This window comes from Mustela lutreola, chromosome 10 (genome assembly GCF_030435805.1).
Source record: "Mustela lutreola isolate mMusLut2 chromosome 10, mMusLut2.pri, whole genome shotgun sequence".
Taxonomy (NCBI): Eukaryota; Metazoa; Chordata; class Mammalia; order Carnivora; family Mustelidae; genus Mustela; species Mustela lutreola.
The window spans coordinates 110,090,596-110,114,770 of record NC_081299.1 but is presented as its reverse complement, the minus strand read 5'-3'; the positions used below and the strand labels follow the sequence as shown (position 1 = coordinate 110,114,770).

General features: G+C 47.3%; 2 protein-coding genes across 2 annotated transcripts; both read right to left on the bottom strand.

Annotated features, from left to right (window-relative positions):
- Positions 1-8,375: 8,375 nt before the first annotated feature.
- SF3B4 (splicing factor 3b subunit 4) lies at positions 8,376-12,792 on the bottom strand. Its single transcript, XM_059136482.1, has 6 exons — positions 12,669-12,792; positions 12,089-12,217; positions 11,284-11,826; positions 10,776-10,982; positions 9,000-9,173; positions 8,376-8,804 (listed from the first exon to the last, which is right to left on the bottom strand). Exons 1-6 carry the CDS (start codon positions 12,700-12,702, stop codon positions 8,617-8,619), a joined length of 1,275 nt encoding a protein of 424 aa, XP_058992465.1. The 5' UTR covers positions 12,703-12,792; the 3' UTR covers positions 8,376-8,616.
- A 927-nt stretch (positions 12,793-13,719) lies between these two features.
- On the bottom strand, positions 13,720-23,119 carry MTMR11 (myotubularin related protein 11). The gene is given in 18 exon segments (XM_059136481.1): positions 13,720-14,250; positions 14,252-14,383; positions 14,937-15,230; positions 15,894-16,076; positions 16,331-16,504; positions 16,817-16,983; positions 17,537-17,607; positions 17,846-17,912; positions 18,372-18,496; positions 18,581-18,669; positions 18,818-18,905; positions 19,158-19,293; positions 19,424-19,502; positions 19,956-20,098; positions 20,276-20,336; positions 20,525-20,646; positions 21,080-21,170; positions 21,533-23,119. Coding segments are annotated over 18 exon segments (2,148 nt in total). The 5' UTR covers positions 21,599-23,119; the 3' UTR covers positions 13,720-14,190.
- Positions 23,120-24,175: the final 1,056 nt, after the last annotated feature.

Genomic DNA, 24,175 nt, shown 5'->3' with positions numbered 1-24,175 from the left:
TCTAAGAGGTGAGGGCTTAGGATATTCTGGACAGAGCACTGACCAGAGGCTCCCACCTGAGTTCTCACTTCGGTAAGCTGTGGGCTCTTGCTCAGGTTCTCTGCTTCTGGGAACCTCAGTTTCCTCATCTGGAAAATGGTGCGCTTGGCACCCTTTCCAATCTAGCAGTGTGTGATTCTACTTTACCAAACAAACATGGCAGTTTCAGAAGATGGGAATATGGTGGATGGAGAGGCCTAGCCGGCTGCGCCCTGAGAGAGCACTAGGAAGGATTTACAGTGTTGAATGTACCACTAACAAGAATGTCCATCTAAAAACAAGAAACCAGTTCAAAAGTCAGAGTGTTTATTTCAGATCAAAGAATTACAATCCAGGGTACATTGATTTCGGTTGAAACCCAGACAGTGTCCCAGTTACAGGAGGTGGACTCCAAGTTTTTATTGGGGGGAAAAGGAAGATTAGATAAGTTGCTTTTATTTTTTTTTTTAAAGATCTTATTTATTTATTTATTTGTCAGAGAGAGAGAGAGAGAGCGCACAAGCCGGGGGAAGGACAGGCAGAGGGAGAAGCAGGTTCCCCACTGAGCGGGGACTTGATCCCATGATCCCAGGACCTCAGGATCATGACCTGAGCTGGAGGTAGAGGCTTAACTGGCTGAGCCACCCAGCGCCCCTGGACTTCAAAACTACATCTTGGAAGTACTTGATTGTGCCAGTGAAGTTTACAATCAACTGAAATATGAAGCATAATGTAGCAGTATTAATTTACCATGAGAAATTTTACTGTTGCTCAGACTCATATCCAGTAATTCTCTTCTTTAAATCAAATCAGAATCAGAATGTCAACATATAAATGCACAATGACATAATTGAACAGGAATATTTTTATCTTTAATGGCATCTGGCCATCCCCAGTAAGGAGTCGTGCCAATGGGTTCAGAAAACTTTTCTTGGCTACAATTCTCCACCCCCATCTCTGTTCTATGGGCAGCTTTGCCAATACTCCCGGACTACTCTAATTCTGTTGGCTAAAGCACTCTTTCCAGGATGGTATTTAGTAAGGCGGTGCCCGCCTGGGCCTCAGGGACTCTCCCTTTACTAGGCTTCCATCGCTGACCTCTCTTCAGCTTGATACATTCTTTATTTAAATATGTTAATATTTTCAATTAGGTTACAGCCAAATCTTGCTGGCAGAGAGCTGGTTCTTCTCTTTAAGGTGACTTTGCATACTCTCCACTTATCCATTACTTGCTAAAATAGAAATATTATAGTCATACAGAGAAAAATTGTATATATTTTCCAGTTCTCAGGAAAGATTTGATTATTTTTCCCAGGAACTACAGACCCATGCACCCCAAAAGCTACTCCTCCACTGTCTCTCCTTTGCTGGGTCCATTAACACAAGAGTTCCTAGTGGATAGGTCCTGGCCTCTTTCCCCCTTCAATTCCCCCTTCCCCATTCTCACTTGTCAGATCAGATAGTCCCATGACTTTAGTCACATCTATATGCTGATGATTCCCACATTTATCTCTCCGGTGCAGATATTTCTGCCAAGCCCAAATTCAAAATCTCCACCTGTAAACTCAATATCACTGCATGGATATCTCATTAGCATCTCAAATGTATTATCTGTAAACAAACTTCAGATTGAGGTCTTTCTCGACTCTTCACCAAGGTGCTCAGGCCAGAAACCTTGGAGTTATCCTTGTTTCCTTTCTATATCAAGTCTTGTTAGCCCCACTTCAAAATATATTCTAAAATCTGTCCCTTCCCTGCTGTCCCCTAGTCTAACTCACCACCATCTCTGTCCTTTGCCACAGCAGCCTCTTAACTGATTTCCCCACTTCTAGCCTTTCTCTGCTAAAACCCATTACTCACAGTGGTCAGGGTGATTCTCTAAAATCAAATCTAATCCAACAGATACTCTCCCAAGAGAAATGAGTGCCTATGTCCCGCAAAAAAGACAGGCAAGGGAGTTTTCCTAGTGGCCTCATTCATCATATTCAAAAACTTCAAACATCTATCAGCCAAAGATTGGTTAAACGTAGATAAACAAACTGGTATATTCATATAGGGAATACTACATGACAAATTTTTTAGAGACTAAAATACTATAGGCAACAGGATAAAAAGATCTCACAAACAAAATATTGAGCAAAAGAAGTTAGACCAAAAGGAGTACATACTGTATGTTTCCATTTATACACTGTTCAAGGAAAAGCAAATTAATAGTAGAGGCTACCACCAGGAAGGGGAAACTGACCGTGGAGGGGCACAAGGGAACCCTCTGGGGGTTGGAAATGTACTAACATCTTGATCTAAAAGGTGGTTAAAGGGGTACTTAAATATGTAAAAATTCACTTAAAACCAATGTGTTTTTCTGAATATGTTAACCTGCAATTTTTAGAGAAAGGTTTTTTTTTAATTTTTAAAAAAGATTTTATTTATTTATTTGACAGAGATCACAAGTAGGCAGAGAGGCAGGCAGAGAAAGAGGTGGAAGCAGGCTCCTTGCTGAGCAGAGAACCCAATGCGGGGCTTGATCCCATGACACTGGGATCATGACCTGAGCCGAAGGCAGAGGCTTTAACCCTCTGAGCCACCCAGGCGCCCCAAAAAAATTTTAATGAGATTTTACCACTCCCCTTTCTTTAAATCCTCCAATAGCTTCCTACTGTACTAAGAATTAAATCCAAACTCCTAATCATGGCCTCAAAGGCCTTGTAAGATCTGGCCCCCAGCTGCCTCTCCAACCCTCTTCCTCATATCTCTGCTTCAGCCTCACTGATCTCCCTGCTGTGCCACCAACATGCCCAGTGCAGACACAGCAGAGGACCCTGGCACTTGGGGGTCCTGCCGCTAAAATTCCCTTCTCCCAGATCTTTGTCGCATCTTTCAGGTCTCCACTCAAAAGTCACCTCTTCAATTGGCCCTCTTAACTCCACAGTCACTATCCTATCACCCTGCTTTATTGTTTTTTCTTACAAGATATCCCTCTCTAAAATTATTATTTTTCTTTATTTACTTTTTAAAAGTTTTGTCTTCTCCTACGTAGATGGTTGGTTCTAAGGAAGCAAGGACCTCATCTGGCATATTTACTGGCTGACTATACCCCAGTATCCATCAAGTAAGCATGTAATGAAAGAACATTCCAAATAAGTTAAAGACTATTACCTTTAGTGCCAGTGATAGGTGTTGAACTAATAGATAAAGAATTTGTTGGATGGGGTGCCTGGGTGGCTCAGTCAGTTAAGCGTCTGCCTTCAGCTGAGGTTACAATCCCAGTCCCCCCACATTGGGCTCCTTGCTCGCCAGGGAGCCTGCTTCTCTCTCTGCTTCTCCCTGCTACTCTGCCTGCTTGTGCTCTTGCTCTGATTTAAAAAAAAAATTATATCTATATATATGGATAGATATAAAACCTTTGAAACAAAAAATCTGAAGGAATATAAGTTAATTGCCTACTGAGAGTTGCCCCATTTTTAGTCTCTTTCCCACAACGGCTTGTATTAGGTGAGGGAAATAAGACTATGGCCCAGGAGGTGGTGAGTGGGTATGTGGTAATGATGGTTTACCTTGTTAGAGCCTGACATGGGCAATTTTCTGACCACTTAACATCGAAGAACTCACCCCACCTCCCCATTAACCCTATGAGATCATCACCATTTACAGGTGATGAGATTGAGGCCCTGAATGGCTAAGCAACTTGACCTTAATCACACAACTCAGAAGTGGCAAAACGAGGATCAGAACCCAGGCAATATTGACTCAGTGCCCTAATGCTTTCAGAAGGTACCCATCTAAAGCATACGGTTCAATGGGTTTTAACAAAAGTCTGCACCCATGTAAGCGCCCCCTTGATCAAGATAAAGAACTTTTCCTTTATCCCCCCAAAATACCCTCTGCAGTCCATATCCCCATCCCTGGCAACCATTGATCCCCTTTTGGTGACCATACATTAGATCTGTCTTTTCTAGAGTCTCATAGAAGTAGATTCATACAGTATCTAGGTGTCTGGCTTCGTTGTTCTGGGTCTTAGAGCTTCCCAGGGTTTTTAACCACTGCCTTATATAAAGCTTCCTGGTATGGTTTCTTTGCCCACTTACCTACAAACTGGCTCCTTCACATTAGCAACCCCCCTGCATTGCGTCAGCCTTCTCCCCACCACACTGTAAGTACATGAGATTGTCAGGATGGGGAGAGTAGAGGGACAAAACAGGGTCAATGATGGCACCTCCAAGATACCAGAAAGTTCCAGGACAGATGCTAAAAGCACAAAAAGAGCTCCGATCCTTTAGGAATTTATAAACCGGTTAAAAGGGAATGTCTTATAAGAAGAGTATAAGTGGGTGCCTGGGTGGCTCAGTTGGTTAAGCGTCTACCTTCGACTCAGGTCAGGATCCCAGGGTCTTGGGATGGAGCCCCGCATGAGGCTCCCTGCTTCGTGGGGAGCCTGCTTCTCCCTCTCCCTCTGCCACTCTCTCTCTTTCTCTCTCTCATGAATAAATAAATAAATAGTCTTAAAAAAAAAAAAAAAAAAACCCTGATAAGTACCAAAGGAAAAGATTCATTCATTCAGCAAGTAGTCAGTAAAACATAATATATGACTACGAAAGTGGCTCTAGGGCTGGGGCAGATCTTGGTTCAATTACTGCATTTCTCACTTCTTAGCATGTGACCGTGCTCAAGTAACTTAATATCAGTTAGTTCCCTGATCTTCAAATGGGGGTAATAACAAAACCTAACTCAGGGGATTGTTATGAGAATAAATGGAGATAATGCAGATAAAACACTTAGGACAGTACCTGACGTATTAGTAAAAGTTCAGTAAATATTAGCTGTTATTATTTTTACGATTATTATTGTATAGGCCAGGTACCTTTCAATATTCTCGGGAGACAGATTAATAGAATGAGATTCCTTAAGTGTTCAGTGTCATACAGGGATACTTAGATTGGGATCCATGAATTTTATGGAATTTTTGCTTCAGGGTATTGGATATATATGAAAATGTGTATTTTTCTTGGGTAGGGTCCATAGTTTTTGTTATATTCTCAAAGGACTGTCTGTGGCCCACAAAATATTAAGGACCCATGGTCTAGAGCATGCATGCATTCTCAGTTGACCCCAAGGGGTCAAAAACTGGTTTGCGCAGCAGGAATCTTAGATGTAACAATGGTTTGTGTTCCCCTGAAAAGGGCCCTAGTACATAAACAGATACACAGCTTATCTGTGTATTAAAATTTCATGCAGGGGTGCCTGGGTGGCTCAGTGAGTTGAGTCGCTGCCTTCAGCTCAGGTCATGATCTCAGGGTCCTGGGATCAAGTCCCGCATCAGCCTCTCTGCTTGGCAGAGAGCCTGCTTCCTCCTCTCTCTCTCTCTGCCTGCCTCTCTGCCTACTTGTGATCTCTCTCTGTCAAATAAATAAATAAAATCTTTTAAAAAAATGAATTAAAAAAATTTCATGCAGGGGGGTGGAGACCAATTTGAAAATGATGTCTCCTGGTGGGAGTGGTTGGGGGGGGGGCAATAAAAAAATTGTTGAAAAACCCTGGTTTGGTGAGTAACAAACAGATGTGTGGAGTGAAGTAAGGAAATGTAGGAACAACACTGGTTCTGCACAGAGAACCGCTGAGCACTGGCATCTGTAATGGTAGGGGAGTGGGTAGTTAAACTCAATGACTGGAGGAGGCACTCCAAAATTAGCACTGACTGAATGAAAGTGCAGAGATTCTAAGAGTGAGTGCCTGAGGAAACAGTGATTCCGAAGAGGGAAGCAGGGTATTCAGCAAAGGCACGAATTCACTCTGTGAGGGTGGTGAATTCATCCACATGCCATCTATCAGGTAACAGCTGAAAATGCCACACAGGAGCTTATATGAAAAAACAAGCAGGTAATCATCAGCACGAGGGTAACCATCATTGACGTCCTCATGGATGATCAGTCTGATGCCGTGGAGGCAGAAAGGACACAGAGGCTGAGACAAAGCCTCCCACAACCTGGGGCTGCTGGAGTGCCAGCCTGGGGAGCCTGGGGCCAGAAGCCAGCTGCTAGCTGTGCGGGGTTCCCAGCGCAGCCAGGTCCTCAGCTTCTGGCCACTGCAAAGCAATTGTGTAGCAGAGCTCTGTTTAAAATGGGGAGGTCAATTTATCCCACTGGGATTTAGAAGCCTGGCATTCTTAGTCATCCATGGTGTGAAATAATCATGCCGGAACTTCCTCAAGCTTTTGACAGATGTCCACTAGATGACCCTACTTGCCTATGTCCATTCACCTCAAAGTCAACATACCTGAAACTGAACTTACCATTTCCATCTCGCTCCCCAAAATTCTTCCTGCTGCATACCCTCATCCTGATTCTGCTCTCCGTCATTTCACAATACCCATTCGAACACCTCATCCTGCTACTTTGCCTTTTAATAAAATACCTCCCGGGTATATCCCTTCCTCTGCATCCCGGCTCCTTTCACAGCCCTCGTTTAGGACTTCGTCTCTCACCCGAATTATTGCCAAATGCCCAGCTTGGCACCTTGCCACCAGTCATCTCCCTCAAACTACCTTGTTTCTAAAATGCAAATCTGTCCCTCCCTTGCTTAAATCCCCACTGTGGCTTCCACTCATGGAGAGCAACTTCCTGCAACCTGTGTGCATGACGGGGTGCTCACATGGGAATTCCCTCAGCATGTTGGGCTGCTCAACAGGGCCTGGACGGCAAGAATCCCTGAGCCATTAATAGCTTCTGGCCTGAAGCTGCCTTCTCTGTCAGTGCGGTTTCAAATGGTTCTCTGCCATGTGAGAAAGGACAGAGAAGCACGGATCCGTGGGAGCCCCCCCTGCCCCACCCCCGCTAGCTCCAACACTAAATCCAGTGCATTTTCTGTTGTGCCATTCAGCAATCTCTGCTTCCACTCAGGAATATTCCATCCATCTGGAATGAGCTTTCCTTTCTTCACCTGGGAAACTTCTGCCCTTCCTTGAAGATTACATGCAAATGTATCACTTTTTTCCCAGGAATTTTCTTGGACTTTCATGCTCAGTTAGATACCCTTTCTCATGCTCTCATAATATTTTGTTTCATAACAATCTCTTATGTGTCAGCCTACTCCCTTGGTAAAGAGCAGAACAGAACTGCCTTGCTTGTCTGTGCATTACTTAGCAGCCACCAGCGGAGGTTGTGTCGCCATCAAGTCACGTGAACGAAAACTGCAAGAGAATGAGGGCCAAGCTCACCTTTTTCTACCTAGACTTCAGGAAAGTTCATGATCACATAAACCAGAAAAAGAGCTTTAGGAAGGGTGCAATATCAGGGGATTAAATGCAGCAAAGAACAGAAAGAAGGCCTTTGGATTTGGTCTAATTACTGAAAGTCTTTGAACACAGATTTAAATGGGATGAAAGTCAGGTCTGGAAGGACTGGGGAGAAAAAAAACAGGGATAAACCCGAATACCTTATTCCTGATGTCTAAAGGTAGACAACGTAAAAAAGTAAAGGTTTACTGAGTCCCTACAGTCCCAATTTCAACGGTTTTGCAATTATGTAAGACACTTATATATATGGCGTCAAAGGAAACCGAGTTTAACACAGTATGCTCAAAAAAATCTGGCTTCCTTCCATATCATTCCCCTCTCCTCCACCCCTGCTGTGGGATCAATTTCCATTCATTTTTGTCTGTTTTTAAAATACAAACAAAGGGGGGCTCCCGGGTGGCTCAGTTGGTTAAGCACCTGCCTTAAACTCGGGTCGCAGTCCCAGGGTCCTGGGGTCCAGCCCCGCATCTGGCTCCCTGCTCAGCAGGGAGCCTGCTTCTCCCTCTCCCTCTGCTGCTCCCCCTGCTTGTGTTCTCTCTCTCACTCTCAAATAAATAAATAAAGTCTTCTAAAAAATAAAATATAAATAAATGTATAGATGATCACATACCACCTCTTAGATGTGGTGGCATACTACACTTTTTGTTCTGGTACTTTCTTCACCTGATGTATGCTAGAGAGCTTTCCAAATCACCACGTAGCCTTTCCTCACTCCTCTCTGCTGCTGCTACACAGATTTACCAGTTTATTCAACAAGGTCCTTACTACCAATGGATAGAAAAGTTGCTTTCAGCGTAATGTCATTACATACAGTGCTGGGATGGGTGGCTTTGCGCACATTACCTCGTATTTTTGCCAGCACTATCCCCAGGAACTTCACTTCTGTCCTCGCGTCATGGTCACAATAACCTGTGTGTGTCATGGCTTCTGGGTCTCAGCTTACAAACTAAACAGAGCCTTTTAAAAATGTGATAAGCACCCTCACTCCTACCTTACCATTCTTCTCCCAACATACTTCCTAGAGAAAAGAGAGAAAGTTACTCTGCCAAGGAAAACAGCATGAAGCATAAACAAGGAATTTAGTTTTATTTTCTCTGTGCATTTGCAAAACACTTAGGACCAACATAGAAAAAAACAAAAAAACAAAAAAAAACCTCCTGTTTTTTAAAAAAAAAAAATTACACCCAAGGAAAAAAAAAAGGCCTGAGAGGGATTAATGCCTTAGCCCTACGGAGCTACAGCAACTCTGATTGGTCCAAGGAATTGAGAAGATATTGGGAAGATAGAACAGGAGGCAAGACAATGAAAAATTATTGCGGAAGAGGGCCTCGAAGTGGGCCACGAGGGGGAACTGGAGGACGGGGGGTGGGCCGGGGTGGAGGGAGGGGCCCCCGCTGGTAGCCATAGGGGGGGGGTCGTGGAGGCCCAGTGTATCCATGAGGAGGCATCAGCGGAGGAGGTCCACGCATCCCATGCGGAGGCATAGGACCTGGGTGACCTGCACAAAGGAAAAGAAAAGTCAGTCAAGGCAAGAAATAGGAAGTGTTGATGTGGGGTGAACACACAGAGAACACTAACAGGGAGACCATGAGCAGAAATGCAAATAAAAGAAAAGGGAGGGGACAGGGCTGTGACAAGGGAGTTGTAGGACTCTGACACTCAAGGATGACGGAGGTGGCTAGAGCCTACTCACCCATGGGAGATCCAAACGGAGGCCCTCGAGGGGGCATGCCCATTGGAGGAGGTCCAGGATGAGGCATTCCAGGTGGTGGTCGCGGTGGTGGCTGACCCCCAGAGCCTGGAGGCCCAGCATGGGGGTGTCCTAAGCCATGAGGGCCATGGTGGGCCAGCTGCATCTGAGACATCCCTGTGAGAACAAAACAGACACAAAGAGCAAGGAGACAAAAGGAATACAGAGAGCACAGAAGATGGAGAAAGGAAAAGAACAAAATTGAGAAGTAAGTCACATCAGGACGTCTCGAAGAGAAGGCTGCTATGAAGTGCCTTTATCCTCAACCCCATTCCAAGGGTACAAATAAGTCAACTACTCCCAATCAACGGTCACCCACTCCACTGACAGGATTTGGGAAGGTAGCAGTGATCCTGTCCAAGCCAAGATCTAATTCTAAAGAACGAGTATGAATTTTTCAAGTGGACAAGAGTGGACTAGAATAACCCAGGCAGGAAACGTTAGCATGTGTAATTCACAGGGGCATCAAACAGCTAGTTATGTTCAGGGAAAACCAGTAACCCAGGAATGGAGAGCAGCATGTAGTCAGGGGAGTAACTGGCAGGCACTGATCACGAAAAGCCTAGAATGCTATGGTGACAAGTGTGGGTTTTACTCTGCAGGTCAAAGGGAGCAACAGAAGAATCTTGAGCAAGGGTGTGTAAATGTCTGTGTTTTAGAAAAATAACTCTGTGCAAGTGGATCAAAGATAAGAGAAACGGGAGGCAAAATATTAGAAAATTACTGTAATAAATTCGGTGTGAAATAATGAGTATGAAGGGGCCTGAACGAGGGCACTGGCAGTGGGAGCCAATGCCAGAAATATTAGTAAGATTTGGTATCTACAGTGGGGTGATAGGAAGTAGTTAAAAGTAGTTCCCAGATTTCTGGGACGCCTGGGTGGCTCAGTTGGTTAAGCAGCTGCCTTCAGCTTAGGTCATGATCCCAGCATCCTGGGATCGAGTCCCACATCGGGCTCCTTGCTCAGCGGGGAGCCTGCTTCTCCCTCTGCCTCTGCTGCTCTCTCTCTCTCTCTCTCTCTGGCAAATAAATAAATAAAATCTTTAAAAAAAAAAAAAAAGTTCCCAGATTTCTGAATTAAGCATCTGAAAACAAAGAATACTAGAGGTAGAATAGGCTTGAAGGGCAGGATAGAACAGTGGAGCTGTCAGGCAGTAGTTGACTTAAGGTCACGGACGAGGGATACGTATCTTGGAGGCATCAGTGTACAAGTAACGGCACTATGTGGAAAAGAGAACTAAATACAAAAAACCTAACTACATGGAGAGAGAGAAAAGCCTATTAAGATTAAGGAATCAGACATAGATGAAGACTCCAGAAAAACCAAGGAACAAGATTTTCAAAAAGGATGACATGCCCAGTTTCAGGTACACCAAAGGGCAAACCAGATAAGAATGGAAGCACCCCCTAGATCTGGCAATCAGGTTACTGCTTTGGGGTAGAAGTCACAGGAGAGAAATTAGTAAAAGTTAAAGGGGGAAAAAAGCAAGTAGTTATACACTCTGGATAAATTTAAATAAGAAATGGAGACAGAGTGGTAGCTGTTAAAGTAAACAGAGAGCAGTATTTTGTATGTTTTTATAAAGTAACGTCTGAAGAAAAGTAGAGCTCTGGAACTATCTATTACTATTATTGCTGGGCAACAAGGGCAGCACCATACGCAGCAAGAGAGCTCCTCCACCAGGCTCCTCCCTCCCTTCCCCAGCAAAGAACACCCACCTGGATGGGGCATCCCACCCGGTGGGAATGGGTGAGGATGTGAGTGCCCATGTCCAGGATGTCCAGCCCCTGGGGTTCCTGCTGATGGTGGGCCATGCCCTCCAGCCCCAGGAGGCATAGGTGGCGGGGGCATGGCTGGGGGTATCCCAGGTGGAAGGGCTCCAGGAGGCGGCACTGGGGGTGGGAAGGACCCAGGAGGAGGCATGCCTACAGAGGAAATGGAAGAAAAGTTAATGAAAGTAAGGAGAGAATGTCTTCAGAGAGCCTGTTCAATGCAGCCTCTTTAGGCAGGATAAGCTCTTTTCCCTTCCTCCCTGCCCTCAAAAGTCAGAAGCAATACCAGACAACTCTGAACAACTTTCTTCCCCACCACAACTGTCACCCCTCACTCCTTTTCTCATCACCTACTGACCCCACATCCCCCTTTATCTGTTCTTTTTCCTTCCTTTTGCCCCACCCTCACCACACCCCAAACCCAAGACAAAAATATTCTGAGTAAAAGCTTTACCTGGAGGAGGAAGCCCAGACCCCAATGATGATACCACAGGATTGGGGGCTGAGGGCGGAGGGGGTGCATCTGCAAACAGCTGATGAGGACGGTCAGCCTGGGAGAGTGGGTTCTGGGCTGCCAGAAGTCGTTCAGCTGCTGAGCCATGGCGCTCACCCTTGGAGTCCTTCTTGAAGGCATAGGACACAGTGATAGGGCGGTTACAGAGATACTGCCCATTCATAGCCTCAATAGCTGCATCCGAAGCATCAAATGAGGCAAAATTAATAAAGGCATAACCTTTGGAGTTGCCTGTGTCAGGGTCCCGCATAATCTTCGGGGTTTGTAAGATGACCCCAAAAGCGCTGAAAGTATCATAAAGCAGCTTCTCATCAATCTCCGGGTCCAGATTGCCAATGAAAATGTTGGCTCCCACGTCCAGGTTCTTGTTGTGAGCTGATGCCTTGTTCACCCGTATTGGTTTCCCATAGAGTTTGATCATGTTCATGATCTTAATGGCATAGTCAGCATCTTCCTCACTCAAGAATTCCACAAAGCCATACCCTGGGAAGTAGAAGGGTGGAGATGAACAACTTAAGTGAAGTGATTTAAAATGGGGGTATAACTCATTCACCTCCCAAAGCACAAAGAACATGAAATAACAACCTCACTTCAACTGGAAATGGTCCCGGAAGCAAACTGTGAGCTACCCTTAAAGGAAAGAATCTGCAGGTGATTTATTCCAAAACAGATATGAAAACTGCTGGACCCCTCCAGGGGCAGTCTGTCTGGCAACAGGTAAACATTCCTCTTGTCATGTACTCACCTTGGTGCTGACCTGTGACTCTATCTTTTGGCATGTGGGTGTTGACTACCGGCCCTGCCTGGAGAAATAGCTCCCACAGCAGCGGTTCGCTAACCTTCTCGTCCAGGCCCCCGACATAGACAGTGGCATCTAGAAGATAGGAGCAGATTAGGGGAGGGATGAGATAATGACAGGAAAAAAGAGGTGACAGGAGGGGGAACTGCGAGTGCACATGGGGTGTAAAAAGCAAAAAAGCAAGATTAAGCCCTTACACCTCCCTCATTCGAGAACTAGAGAACCTTAAGTCCAACTGAAGGTTCTGCAGCAAATTCTCTGTGAATTGCTTTGTTTCTGGTTTTCGTTTGCTCGGTTTTGTTTTTTTGTTTTTTTGTTTTTTAAAGAGAAGGCAGAGAGGATTGGATAGAGCATCACACCTACAGGCCTCAGTCTGCACCCGGCTCCCCGCCCCCAGCAGGCACGAGGGCCGGTCTCCCGCCCTCCGGGGGGATCCGATCTCCCAACCCCGGCGGAAACACTGCTGGCCCTAGTCGAGGCCTCCCAGCTTCCCTGGGCCCAATCCCGGCTGGTCCCCTCCAATCACCCTGGTTCCGCTCGGAGATCGGCCCGGCCGCCATGGCGAAAGAGCTCCCGCCGTCTCCAGGCAGCGATCCCACCCCCTGACCTTAGTCACTACTTCCACTTCCGGGGCGAAGGCGGTCTTGAGAGCGGCGGGCGGGGCCGCAACGGAGGAGGAGCCGGAAGCGGCTGCGGCCATCTTAGGAACCGCGGGGTCTACGCTATTTGTGCGACCAGCTGTTCCTGTCGTTGGTTTTGTTTAGAGTCGCCGCTGGGGGCGATCAGAGCGAGGAAGGCGGACTGGAAATGCCCAGACCCTCTTAACGCAATGCTAGACGTTAAAGGACCACAGTTCTCCCAAAAATGTAAATTCGACAGCTCAGGTCATGATCTCAGGGTCCCGGGATCGAGTCCCACATCGGGCTCTCTGCTCAAGAGGGAGCCTGCTTCCTCCTCTCTCTCTCTCTGCCTGCTTCTCTGCCTACTTGTGATCTCTCTCTATCAAATAAATAAGTAAAATCTTTAAAAAAAAAAAATACTGTGTTGGCAAAAGATCCTTCTTTCTGTTCCCCGGAGAAGGGTGTGCTGTGGAAACCTCCCCTTCCCCCATCCCAAGGATTCGGCTACCTTAGGGCATGGAGGCAGCCCTCCACTCTGTCCCGCAGTCTTTAGGAAGCGGCGGCCTCAACAGACCCTGGGCTTGAGGCATTTCGTTTTTCCCCAGGGGAGAGGATTGTGGAACGTCTGAGCTGGGTTCATGTCCGAGCTCACCTAGTCCTATTGCATGAGGGGTGATGGAAACCTGAGACTCAGAGGAAGTGTGATAAAAGCCGAGGGGTGGTTGATATTAGAGCCCAGAGGCCTCAGTTTCAACCGCCAGAACACCCCGGGCCCAGCAACCAACGTCTCAGACGGTATGCTCTTTGCTGATCTAAGAAGATGCATGTGGACTTTGCCTGGCCTATCCCCGTATTTCCTTAAGAATAATGTGGTGGGTCGCATCCTCTCCTGGTTTATACCCAGCAGTTTCTTACCTAGGATCTTTTATTCAGACACAAGAGATAATGCCAGCAACATGCATAAATAACTGTGCTTTAATGAACTCCTTAAATAGAAATGTCACTACAAAATATACAGTTGTCAGAGACAGGGTGCCTCCCATACCCACGACATACCCATAGGAAAGAAAGGGAAGAAACAAACTGGGATTAAGCAGCAGGAGGAAGTGAGAATGAGTTGTGTAGACCATCTTTTTAGAACTGACAAACAGTATCTCTCATCTCACATTTAACAGCTGGATATCCAAAGGGATAGAATTGCCTTGAAAAAAACAAAGGTAATCTTATTCAGGATTGCTTTTGTTTCTTAATTCCTTAAATCCTAAGAAACATCTTGAGCAACAAAACAGGACAGGGCAAAAGTTGGAAGGTTAGCACCACCCATCTGCAATGGAAAGTTGATCAGTGAGCTTGTTGAGGGCTGGAGTGTCAAAAGCTGAGACAGCAAGACCAGATAATAAAAATTGGAAAATTAAAAAGAACCCTCCCTCACGCCCGACCGCCCTCTGCCAGGCCCATAAAAAAGACAGCAATTTCAATGGGATTGGGAGAGAATGGTATGTGAATCTCTTTTCTTGGAATGATCCTCAGGAGATACTCTTGGTGTCCATTTCCTTAAAAGTTCCTGAAGATGGGATAGCTCATCCTGGAGGCCAGAGATTGTGGGAGCTGAGAGGCCTTTCTGGGGTGACGAGAGGCAGAGAGGAATATTATTATAGCTTTAGTTGCCTGTTTTATGAGAGCTGTCCATTACTTCTGCCATCTTTTTCTATTATTACTATTACAATTGACATACAGTATCCTGTTTCAGGTGCACATCCTAGTGATTTCTTCATACTTTTATAAGATTTTGTAAAATTATACTTTTATAAAATAGTACTTTTATGTAATTTTTATACAAAAAGTTGATCTTTTTATATATTACAAAGTGATCCCCGTGATAAGTCTAGTTCACATCACCTCTGGCATCTTTAATTCTCTTTCCCCCTCCAACTACCCCCCTCTCAGCTCTAGGTTCTACTTGATCTGAACCACAAGCAGTCTTTCCCATACATACACACATACTCCCAAACCTATCTACTCTGATACCAACAAGAATGGTACTTCAACCTCAATCCTCCTCAGTCTCTTGGTTTTCCAGCTCCTGGACACACCTGGTTTCTCCCAGAACATTTGGTTTAGCAGTCAAGCCCCTTCTCCCACTCCTAATCCCTATTCCTGTCTTCCCTCCTCACCTGGACCTCAGGCCTTCCCCTCAGGTAGCAGCGTCTCCACAGCCTGATCTGGGGTCCCAGATATCCAGGCAGCAGCAACCCCGGGGGCAAAGGGCAAGCTCCCCAGTGTGAGGGGAGCCCCCACTCCTGATCAGCCAGGCTTTCAGAGGAGATAGCTGGTCGAGGGAGCCAACGAGAAGAGACACCCAGTAGGGAGGGGCTGTCCCGCCAAGGACAGAGCTGATTCAGGGGGGTCAGGGCCCCTTTGGAGAAGAGCCACACAGAACTGGGGGGTCCAGGAACCAGGAAGCTTGGCTAAAGGGAAAAGAGAAATCAACTGGCAACCTAGAAACCAGATGACCCCTCTTTCACCAAACTGGGTCAGGAAGGAATATCTAGCTGCCGCCTGCTCACACTGCATTAGTGATCAACCTACCAGACTCCCCCCTGAGAACTCTTTATCTACTCTCCTCATTAGGCCTCAAACTAGGCCTCAGGTCTGATTAAAGTCAATTTAAGGGAAACTTATAAAATGTGTATAAGAAAAGGGTTACCGGGTGGCTCAGTCAGTTAAGCATCCAACTCTTGATTTCAGCGCAGGTCATGAACTCAGGGTTGTGAGATCCAGACCCACATCGGGTTCTGCGGGTGCTCAATGGGGAGTCTACTTGAGATTCTCTCTCCCTCTACCCTCTCCCCAGCCCCACCCCCACTGGCATTCACATGCTCTCTCTTTAAAATAAATGACTCTTTTAAAAAATGTGTGTCAGAGGTAGAAAAAGATGAGGACAAGAAGGACCCCCTTTGTGCTATTCTAGGATTTCTGCCTTCCTGGGGACAGTCAAGGACTCTGACAGCACAGAAGTATAGGGAAGCTTTCCCTGGGGCACTCAGACACCATGTCTTTCCACTTCTCCCTACCTAGTAGGATGAGCCTGTGAGAAAGTCGAGGGAACCTAGGAAGTGTAGACACCTCACCTGCTGTCTAGGGAGCCAGGAATCTGGGCAGTATTCCGGGTCATAGCCAGGATTATGGAATTGTAGTATCTGTTCACTGCTGTAACGTAAATCCCAGTCCCAGACGGACAGTTGTGGGTTAAGAGAGTTCCCAGCAAGGGGTTGGGAGTACCCTGGGGTACAGATTTGTGTATAGGAGTTGAACTGGACAGAGAAAACAAGAAAACGGATGGTTAAGCAAAAAGTAATCCTTTTCCCAAGTCTGGAGAGAAATCGTAAAAAGCTCACCTCTTCCTCTGGGAAATCAGATGTGGGGTGAAAGTCAAGTCATGAGAATGAGCACCAACTCCCCTCTTCCCCCAGCCCCACAAATTTCACTTTCCATAAATCAAGACTAAACAGAGGGTATTTCTCAAGAAGAAGAAAAGACAGCTCAAAAATGGAAGTCACTGACTGACCTGTCCGCTCTGCTTTCCGCGCTCCCAGGGAGTATTTCTCAAGAATGTGAGAGTGTCAGGAACTCTGGCACTGTCGTGAAGAGCAAGAAGGAAAAATTCTGAGAATTCAAACTCAGCTGGAAACTGCTGGAGGAGCTGCCAGACACAATCAAGGAAGAGAAGAAACACTGGAGCCTGAGAAGAGGGAAAGTGAGAAGTTAGAAGGGATTGTAGGGGGAGGATGACACCTAAAGGGGGAGGATGACAAAATGATGGGGGACAAGGGACACAGCCAACAGGGCCACTAAGGTCAGGGAATGGAAACCTAGATTGAGGGTTCTAAGGGGTTGTGGCGCCTTATTCATCTAGGTCTCCCTTCAAGCTCAACCTAATCTCAGGATCTTTCTAACCCAATTTCACTTCCAGTGGATTATACTATATAGTTTTCTCATTCCCTTATACCTTTAGTAATAATCTCCCCCCAGTACCCTCCCCAAATGATCTTACCTCTTCACTGGCTCCAGTTACTCCAAGTCGGGTCAGGAAGGGATGTCCAGCTGCCACCCACTCTCGCTGCACTAGTGATTGGAAGCCAAGCAGTGTTCGGGCTCCAGGGGCTGAAAGCAGCTGGACGAGTGAAGAGAGGAGGCCATTGAAATCACGATCACTGCGCTCTGGGTGACAAAGAGGGAGAAGGGACAAAGAAGGAGGGGCCAAGAAACTAGGGCAGAAGAACATGAGAAAAGGAAACGTGGCAAGAAGAAGAGAGGGACACAGAGGAGCAAAGTGTGGGTTACGGAGGATTGAGAGGGCAAATAGAAGTGAAGAGAAAATAAAGACCTTGAATGATTCAGTTCATAGACTCCACCTAGATAGCAATACCCAGCTTCAGTGTAGGAGGCAGAATCATAAATCTCAAACCAGCCTCCTCACTGTCCTTCCCACCCCAACCCAGTCACCACCTACTGATGGAAGGACAGGAGCAGCAGGCAAAGAACCCTGCTATGAGGGACCACAAGCTTGTAACACTACAGCTAGTAGTAATACTACTGCCACTGGGAGGCAGGGTAGCACTGAAGGATGAGTTAAGGCCCATGGGTAGTTCCTAACGACAGGAGAGGAGGATTGTAGTGCTAGCTGGGGACAAGGAAGACTTAAAGATCTTCCTCCCATTGGGTGGGTAAAGGAAAGAGGAAGGCATGGAATAGGTTAACGCAAGAAACTCACCTTGGAGTACTACAGAGCGAACCCTGGCTGTCACTAAGACTGAGATGTCACTGGCCTTTCGAAGACAAGACCTGAGGGGGCAGATAAGGAAGAGGAGGGAAGAATGATAAGCCTGGAAGAACGGACTGATAGGTCACGGGATGGAAAAGAGGCAGACTCCAAAATTCTGCCCGTTCTTCTAAGGAGCAGCAAATAAGAGTTTTCTTGGGAAATCAAAAAAGCTTATGAAAGGCCATTCAGGAATTCCAGTTAACAGAAAATTGGGGTAGGTTGAATTAAATAAATTGTGGCTGGAAAATGCAGGTGTACCTGACATAATCCAGCCATCGTGTTCCTTCCAAGGCTGAGAGCCATTTCTCCTCAGCTGCAGATGAATCTGAGAGAGAGGACAGGGGTCAGAAGGACAAAGAGATCCGGAGAACTCAGAATTTATGATTCAGGGTCTGCAGCCTGAGGTTTAAGAATAAGTTGGGTAAGGGTTACTCAGGACTGGGGATAGAAATAAACAGTAACTGTAAATGGTCATGAGGCTACTACAATTAAATTGTGGGGACAGTTGTACCACCACGTAAATGTAATAAAATTCACTGAACATTTAAGATGGGTGAAGGCTAGATTTTATGGTATGTAAATTGTATCTCAATAAAGCTGTTAAAAAAAAAATACACTAGGGATAAGAAGACAGGAAATCAGTGAGTCTGTGGGAGATGGGAGTTGAATAGAAAACTGTGGATCTTTGGCCTGAAGGGTTGCTCATACTGTGACAGGCAAAAGGGTAAACCAGGTTAGGGTGAGCAGACCTAGGGGTGGGGGTAGGGGTCAGAGGTCATCTCACCAGGCAGGCAGAGGGCCCTCAGCTTCAAGTGGGCAAGTTGAACATCTGTAAGACTAGGCAGTTCATCCACAGCGTCCACCAGCACAACATCTGAATGCCCAGCCTGGAGCATTGACTCCACTGCTCTGGAGAGGAAGAAGTCACAAGGTAAAGGAACAAGTGTGGCCAAAACCTCCAACGATTCTTCTGCTCATCAAACCTCCCCTCACCTGATATCCTCTTTGTTAGGGTCGCTGGCTGTATAGAAGCCACCACAGCGGAGAAGATCACTGCCCCCAGGGTGATGCCAGGACAGGCGCTGCAGATGGTGGGAGGTTAGGATCACCATGGGAGAAACTCCTAGCCCCACCCTATCCCGCACCCATCCTGACATCCCTCTACAAGGACCCCCCTCTGACCTCCCACAACCATCTAATCCCCAACCACCACCCTGGCCCCACACTGACCGGTCCACGGCCCTGATGGAAGTGGCCAAATGTTCTCCTGACCTCACTGTCCAGAGTTCGCTTCGGGACCCAGAAATAACGTGGGAGGCTATGAAATTGAGAGTTATAGTCACAGCTTGGCTCAATGAGCTCATTATAATGCAGACCTGTCATTACAAGGAAGTTGCTCAGGAGGGAATTATTTCAAGGGACCCCAGGTTTAGAGATCTAGGCAGTAAGGAGGATAGCTTTACGGATCTCGTAAGAGGCTAGGGTTTGTGGGCAGTCCTAGCTCTAGAGGATCTGAGAACTGTGGGAAGATCAGGAGGGCAGCGGCAGTTGGGGTAGACTGGGGGATCACCTGGTGGCTACGTCGAACCTCTCATTGACAGTGCTGACTCTCCAGCCCTTGGCCCCCTGCTTTTTCCGCTCAGTCTCCCAGTCTTCTGATGTCTCCAAGAGGGGGATAGGTGGTTTTCTGGACCCTGAACTCTGGCCTAGGGCAGGAATGAAGCACAGAAAAGAAGGAAGAGGAACCAGAGAGAGCTTCTCAGCTCTACTGTCCTCAGCCAGCCTCTGCTCTTCCCGATTCTTTACCCTTTCCTACCCTAAAGCACCCTCACTCACCAGCCTTGCTCAGGGATATCCCTGCATACTGTTGGGCTTGACTGCTCTGAGCTCTAGCTCGGACAATGGCCATGGTCACCTGTGAAGGAAAGGGCATCCCAGCCTTTTGGCTCAGACTGAAGAAGTGAAGAGGAGGACATTGGTCCCATGTGTTGCTCAACTGCCTTTGCCACCAATAGGGAACCGAGAATACCGTCCCAAGGAAGGGAGCGTCCGCAAGTGGTGGGGACTAGGGTTAGGAGAGAGAACACATCCAGAACCACAGAATCATGGAATGTCAATTCTGGGAGGAATTTCTGAAACAATCTCATCCTGTTTTTCAAAGGAAGAAGCTGCCATACTCCTGCTAATTGGCAGTGCCGGGTTAGAATTAAGGCCCCTTACTCTCATTACAGTATCCTCTATCCTAGCCCTTTAGCCTCTCCTTGAGGAGAGAAGCAGATAGAAGGATGAGGGGGGTCCTAGGAGATAGGGGAGTAATAGGAATGCCAAGGAAAGGATCCCAAGGTTCTAAGGGGAGGAGGAGTCTTACCTGAAAGGCCTGAGGCTCTAGTCCTCCAGCCTCAAAAGCAACTCTGAGCAGCCGGAAGTCCCGGCCATGAATGAGAATCTCCTCAGGGATAAATTTAAGTGGGGACCCTGGACGGAGAAGCTGGACTCTGGACAATCCACTCACTGAAACCAAGAATTAGAAAGCAGTGTAGCCATGGATCAGGGTCCCTCTACAAGGAAGTCTTCCAGCCCATCTCACTCCATCCCTGCTGCCCTCTAAGAATAGAGGAAGGATGAGGAAGGGTGAGCCCCCAGTAAGCCCCTTCACCAACACCTCACCCCCCACATCACCCCACTCACCAGCCTCTAATCGTCCAATGTTGACCAGGACAAAATCATATTCACTGCTCAGGGGAGTCTCCTAGAGGAAGCGCATGACTGATGCTAAAGACATCTGAAATCTTGCTCATTATCCTACCTTGGCAATCCCTAACCTCCCTAGAGACAACCCCTTAAGCATAAGTCTCCCTGTCTCACTTATCTAAATCCTCCTAGACTCACCAATCCATTTCTCACTGACTGTCCTTTCCACTGGCCTAACCATCTCACCTGACTCCGTTGCCATCCACAGGGCTGGAAGGTGACCCTCAAGTTGGTGCAGATCAGGGTTCCAGGCAATTCAGGTTCCAGCCCCTTCCTTACTCCTGGGGCCCATGCTAGGATCTGCTCCCCTACATGGGAAGGGGGAGGCCAGGTTATGACTATTCCCAGTGTCACCTACACTGGTATACACCTACTCCTCTGAGACAGAAGGCTGTAAAGAAGGAAGATTAAGATCCTCCCCTAACTCCACTAGAACAAAAGCTTAGGAGGAGGTCATTTGTATTCTTTTACTCTAGAGCTTAGAGCAGTGCCTGGCACCGAGTAGGGAACTCAAATAACTCTTGAATAAATAAATGAGGAAAGGGAGTAACAGAGTCTGGACCGTCAAGGTCCACACTCCTAGCCAGCTCTGACAGAGAAGAGAGCAAGCCTCAGCCAGAAGCACTTTGAGCAAGTAGAGGAATACAGAGGTATCTTTGGTGAGGTTTGAAGCAAAGTTTGAGCAGGATGAAATCTGGAAGAGTCTTTGGAGATTGGAAGTATTGGAAAGGAAGTTATTACCTGGGAGGCATCCCGTGGCCAGCTGACGGCCAAGCTGACAACTCCTGGACTCCAGCATCCCAGTCCTCTGGACGGACTTTGGTCCAGAGAGCTGTGAAGGGTGTAGGATTAATCCCCAGACCTCTCCAATCCGGGGATCCGGGATTACCTCAGCAACCACGGTTGGAGGCCTACACTCAGACTCTCAGGGGAAACTGAGATCAGCGGTTGTGAGGAGCTTAGGACCCAGTTGGCAGACAGTAAAGGGAGGGGCTGGTTAATGGATAATGAGACCAAGAACTTGAGACTGTGAAAAAGACAGACCAAGCTTCATCAAGAAAAGTTGATATGGGACACACCCTCCTCCTCTTCTAGCTCCTTTCTTAGCTCCTCTTCTATCTCCATATCCTCCTCATTCACACCGTCCTGCCCATGGTGCCCTTCCCTCCCAAGCCCAAGTCTCCCCCTCCTTACCCCCATGTCTGGCTCCACCTTCTGGGGGGCAATGTTGAAACTCTGGCCCCGACCCCCCCACCACATTTCTCTGGCTCCATCCGGGGACGGAGCAGTGAAGGGCGGGGGAGACCTTGAAGATGCTCAAACCCCTTAGGAAGAGGCTGAATCTTGTAGTTAAGAAGAGGAAAGTCAGGGAGAGGGGCAGGGGACAGCACCAGGGAAAAGAGCGTTTGAGGTGCACAGAGCACGATTAGGGGTCTTTTGAAAGGTGTGTCCAACCCAGCTAGGGAGGCTCCTCGGAAACTTCAGTCGACTCTGGAGAGGGCGGGAGAGATGCCCAGCCCCTTAAAGGGGAATACGCACAGTTTTGGAAAAGTGGAGAAGCCTGGAAAAGGTGAGGAAAAAATGGATAACTGGGGAGGAAAAAACCCAGATTCTTTCCCCAACCCTAGATCCTATGCTCCTTCTGTTCACAAGCACTGGAAAGTATTTGAGGGAAGCAGTAATACCGAGTATTAACCCAGAGTAATTTGGGCTGGGTTTTTTTGTTTTGTTTTGTCTTCTTGAAGTGGGTGGTGCAGTGGGAGGAATGCAAAAGCAGTTCAGGCTTCCTCGCTGCCTCCCCTGACACACCTGTTAAAGTAGTAGGGAGTTGGGACTTAAGGGATTTTTTGCCTGGGGAGGCCCAAGAAATGAGGGAGAAGAGTTAAAGCATGTTGTATATGGTTCTCCAGGGAGCATGAAACATACCTCGTGTGGAGGGTGCCCTGAGAACACTGGAGAGAGAAATGGAAATATCTCTTGGTCACAGACAAGTACAGGAGGGTATGTGCAAGTTCTGGGAGTAGAGGGAGGCCCAAGGAAGAGATCTTACTCCAAAACACACACACACACACACACCCCATGGGAAACCAGAGCCCATTCCAGGTACATGATCCCTCCCTCCAACCCAGACATCAGATCTCCAAATTAATGATTCATGTTCTGGACCTGCAAAGCTGAGGGCTTAAAAACTCTCTCAGTTCAACAGCCCCATCCCGCCATGATCTCCCCTGCAACCCCCTCCCTGCAACTGGAGAAGCAGAGGTGGGTGGGGAGGACCCTAGGAGGGAAATAAAGGAATTGCAGTTAATGGCGCCTGGGTAGAAGGCTAAAGTCTGCATTTAGATGCAGAAAAAGACAGGAAATGCAATACAAAATAAGGGTTAGCGAGCTGCTGTTTTATTGATGTTTGAGTCTATACTGAGGCAGCAGACCTTAGGTGGGACCCAGTTTTCCAAAGTGACACTCAACTCTCCCCTCAGCACACACACCCTTCCGGCCTCAGCTGTAAAAGTTCCCTGTCTTGGCTGCTACTGTGGAAATAGTGAAGATATTGGGACACAGGAAGTTAATTTGGAACTAAGAGGCATATACCTGGTAGGAAGGTGGCCCAGAAGCCTTATTCTAGAAGTCCTAAAAGCTCCCAAGCACCCCCAACCCCACCTACTTCCCATGGTCCTCAATCTCTTAAGGGAAGAAATACTTCCCAAGGTCTCTTGCCATAGGAAGAGCTGTGTTCCACAATTATAAAATCCCATTCCCCATTTTCCTTCTCCCCACCACCCTTCATTCAAGAGCCTCATTCTATTCTTCATATTTTGAGGTATAGCAGCAGCAGCAGCAGCAGCAGCAGCAGCAGCAGAGGAATCGGGGGGGGGGGGGGGGGGGAATCAGGGGAATGGGGGGAGCCGGAAGCCAGAAAATGGGAGGACCACCTCTCCGTATCCCCCACACCAGCAGAGGTTTTAAGTGGATGAAAGGATGCAAAAGCATGGGGCTAAATCAGATTTTTCCATTTTCAGGATCCTGGTCTGGTTGCAGGTCTGTGCCAAGAGTGAAGGCTGCTGGGAGGGGCAGCTGGGGGAGGCGGAGCTGAGTGACTCACTAGATGAGTCATAGATCCAGTTATAAGCACAGAAAGAGGCCATCGTCCTCCCCACCCCTACCGCTACCGTGCTATGGTTACCGTCAGCCAGCTTCCGTTCCTCTTTCCTACCGCCCCTTACCCACGTAGCCAGTGAAGGGCGGTGGCATGGAGAAAGTCTCCATGAAGACTCATATTTTGTTAAGCTACTTAAGTACAGGGCCAAAACACCCTGAGATTTGCAGGCTGGGTATTGACAAAGTGAAAGAGACAGGAGTGCCTGTGTGACTCACTGAATCTGCAGTTGAAGGGCCTGGAGGGAAATAGAAATTAGAAAAATCTGGGGTGCAGGTGATTCCAGGCCGGGAAGGGCTTCCAATGCCGTCATCCCATCTGTGTCTAGGGCACTGACTGGAGAAAGAAGACAACCCAGAGTCTAGAGTCACTGGTGTCTGAGTAACTCAGAGACCGTTATCTCCAAAAGTGTCTTCATGGGAAAGACAAATGTGGCTGGAATCCTGGATGTGTGGCTGTTTAGAAAGGAGACCATTCGGAACCAGCTCCATTTCTTCTACTTCTGTATCACTTCCCAAATACGAAGGCATTGCTAACTTTTGTTTTATTGGTCTGGGAGCTTTAGTCTCTCTTGAGAAGAAACTGAGCCAAAAAGAGTGCTTCCCTCTAGGCCTTGTACAGCACCAAGTTCCACACCATCCCCACTCCACAGAGAGACTGAATCTTTAAAAAAAAAAAAA

What these genes read in the sequence shown, in the direction of transcription:
- SF3B4 (XM_059136482.1), bottom strand. Translation starts at nt 12,702, where the DNA reads ATGGCGGCCGGGCCGATCTCCGAGCGGAACCAGG. An exon ending in GTCTGGGCTTCCTCCTCCAG is followed by an intron (nt 10,983 to 11,283) that starts GTAAAGCTTTTA and finishes TTTCCTCTGTAG; the next exon opens with GCATGCCTCCTCCTGGGTCC. An exon ending in GGGTGGGATGCCCCATCCAG is followed by an intron (nt 9,174 to 10,775) that starts GTGGGTGTTCTT and finishes TTGTTCTCACAG; the next exon opens with GGATGTCTCAGATGCAGCTG.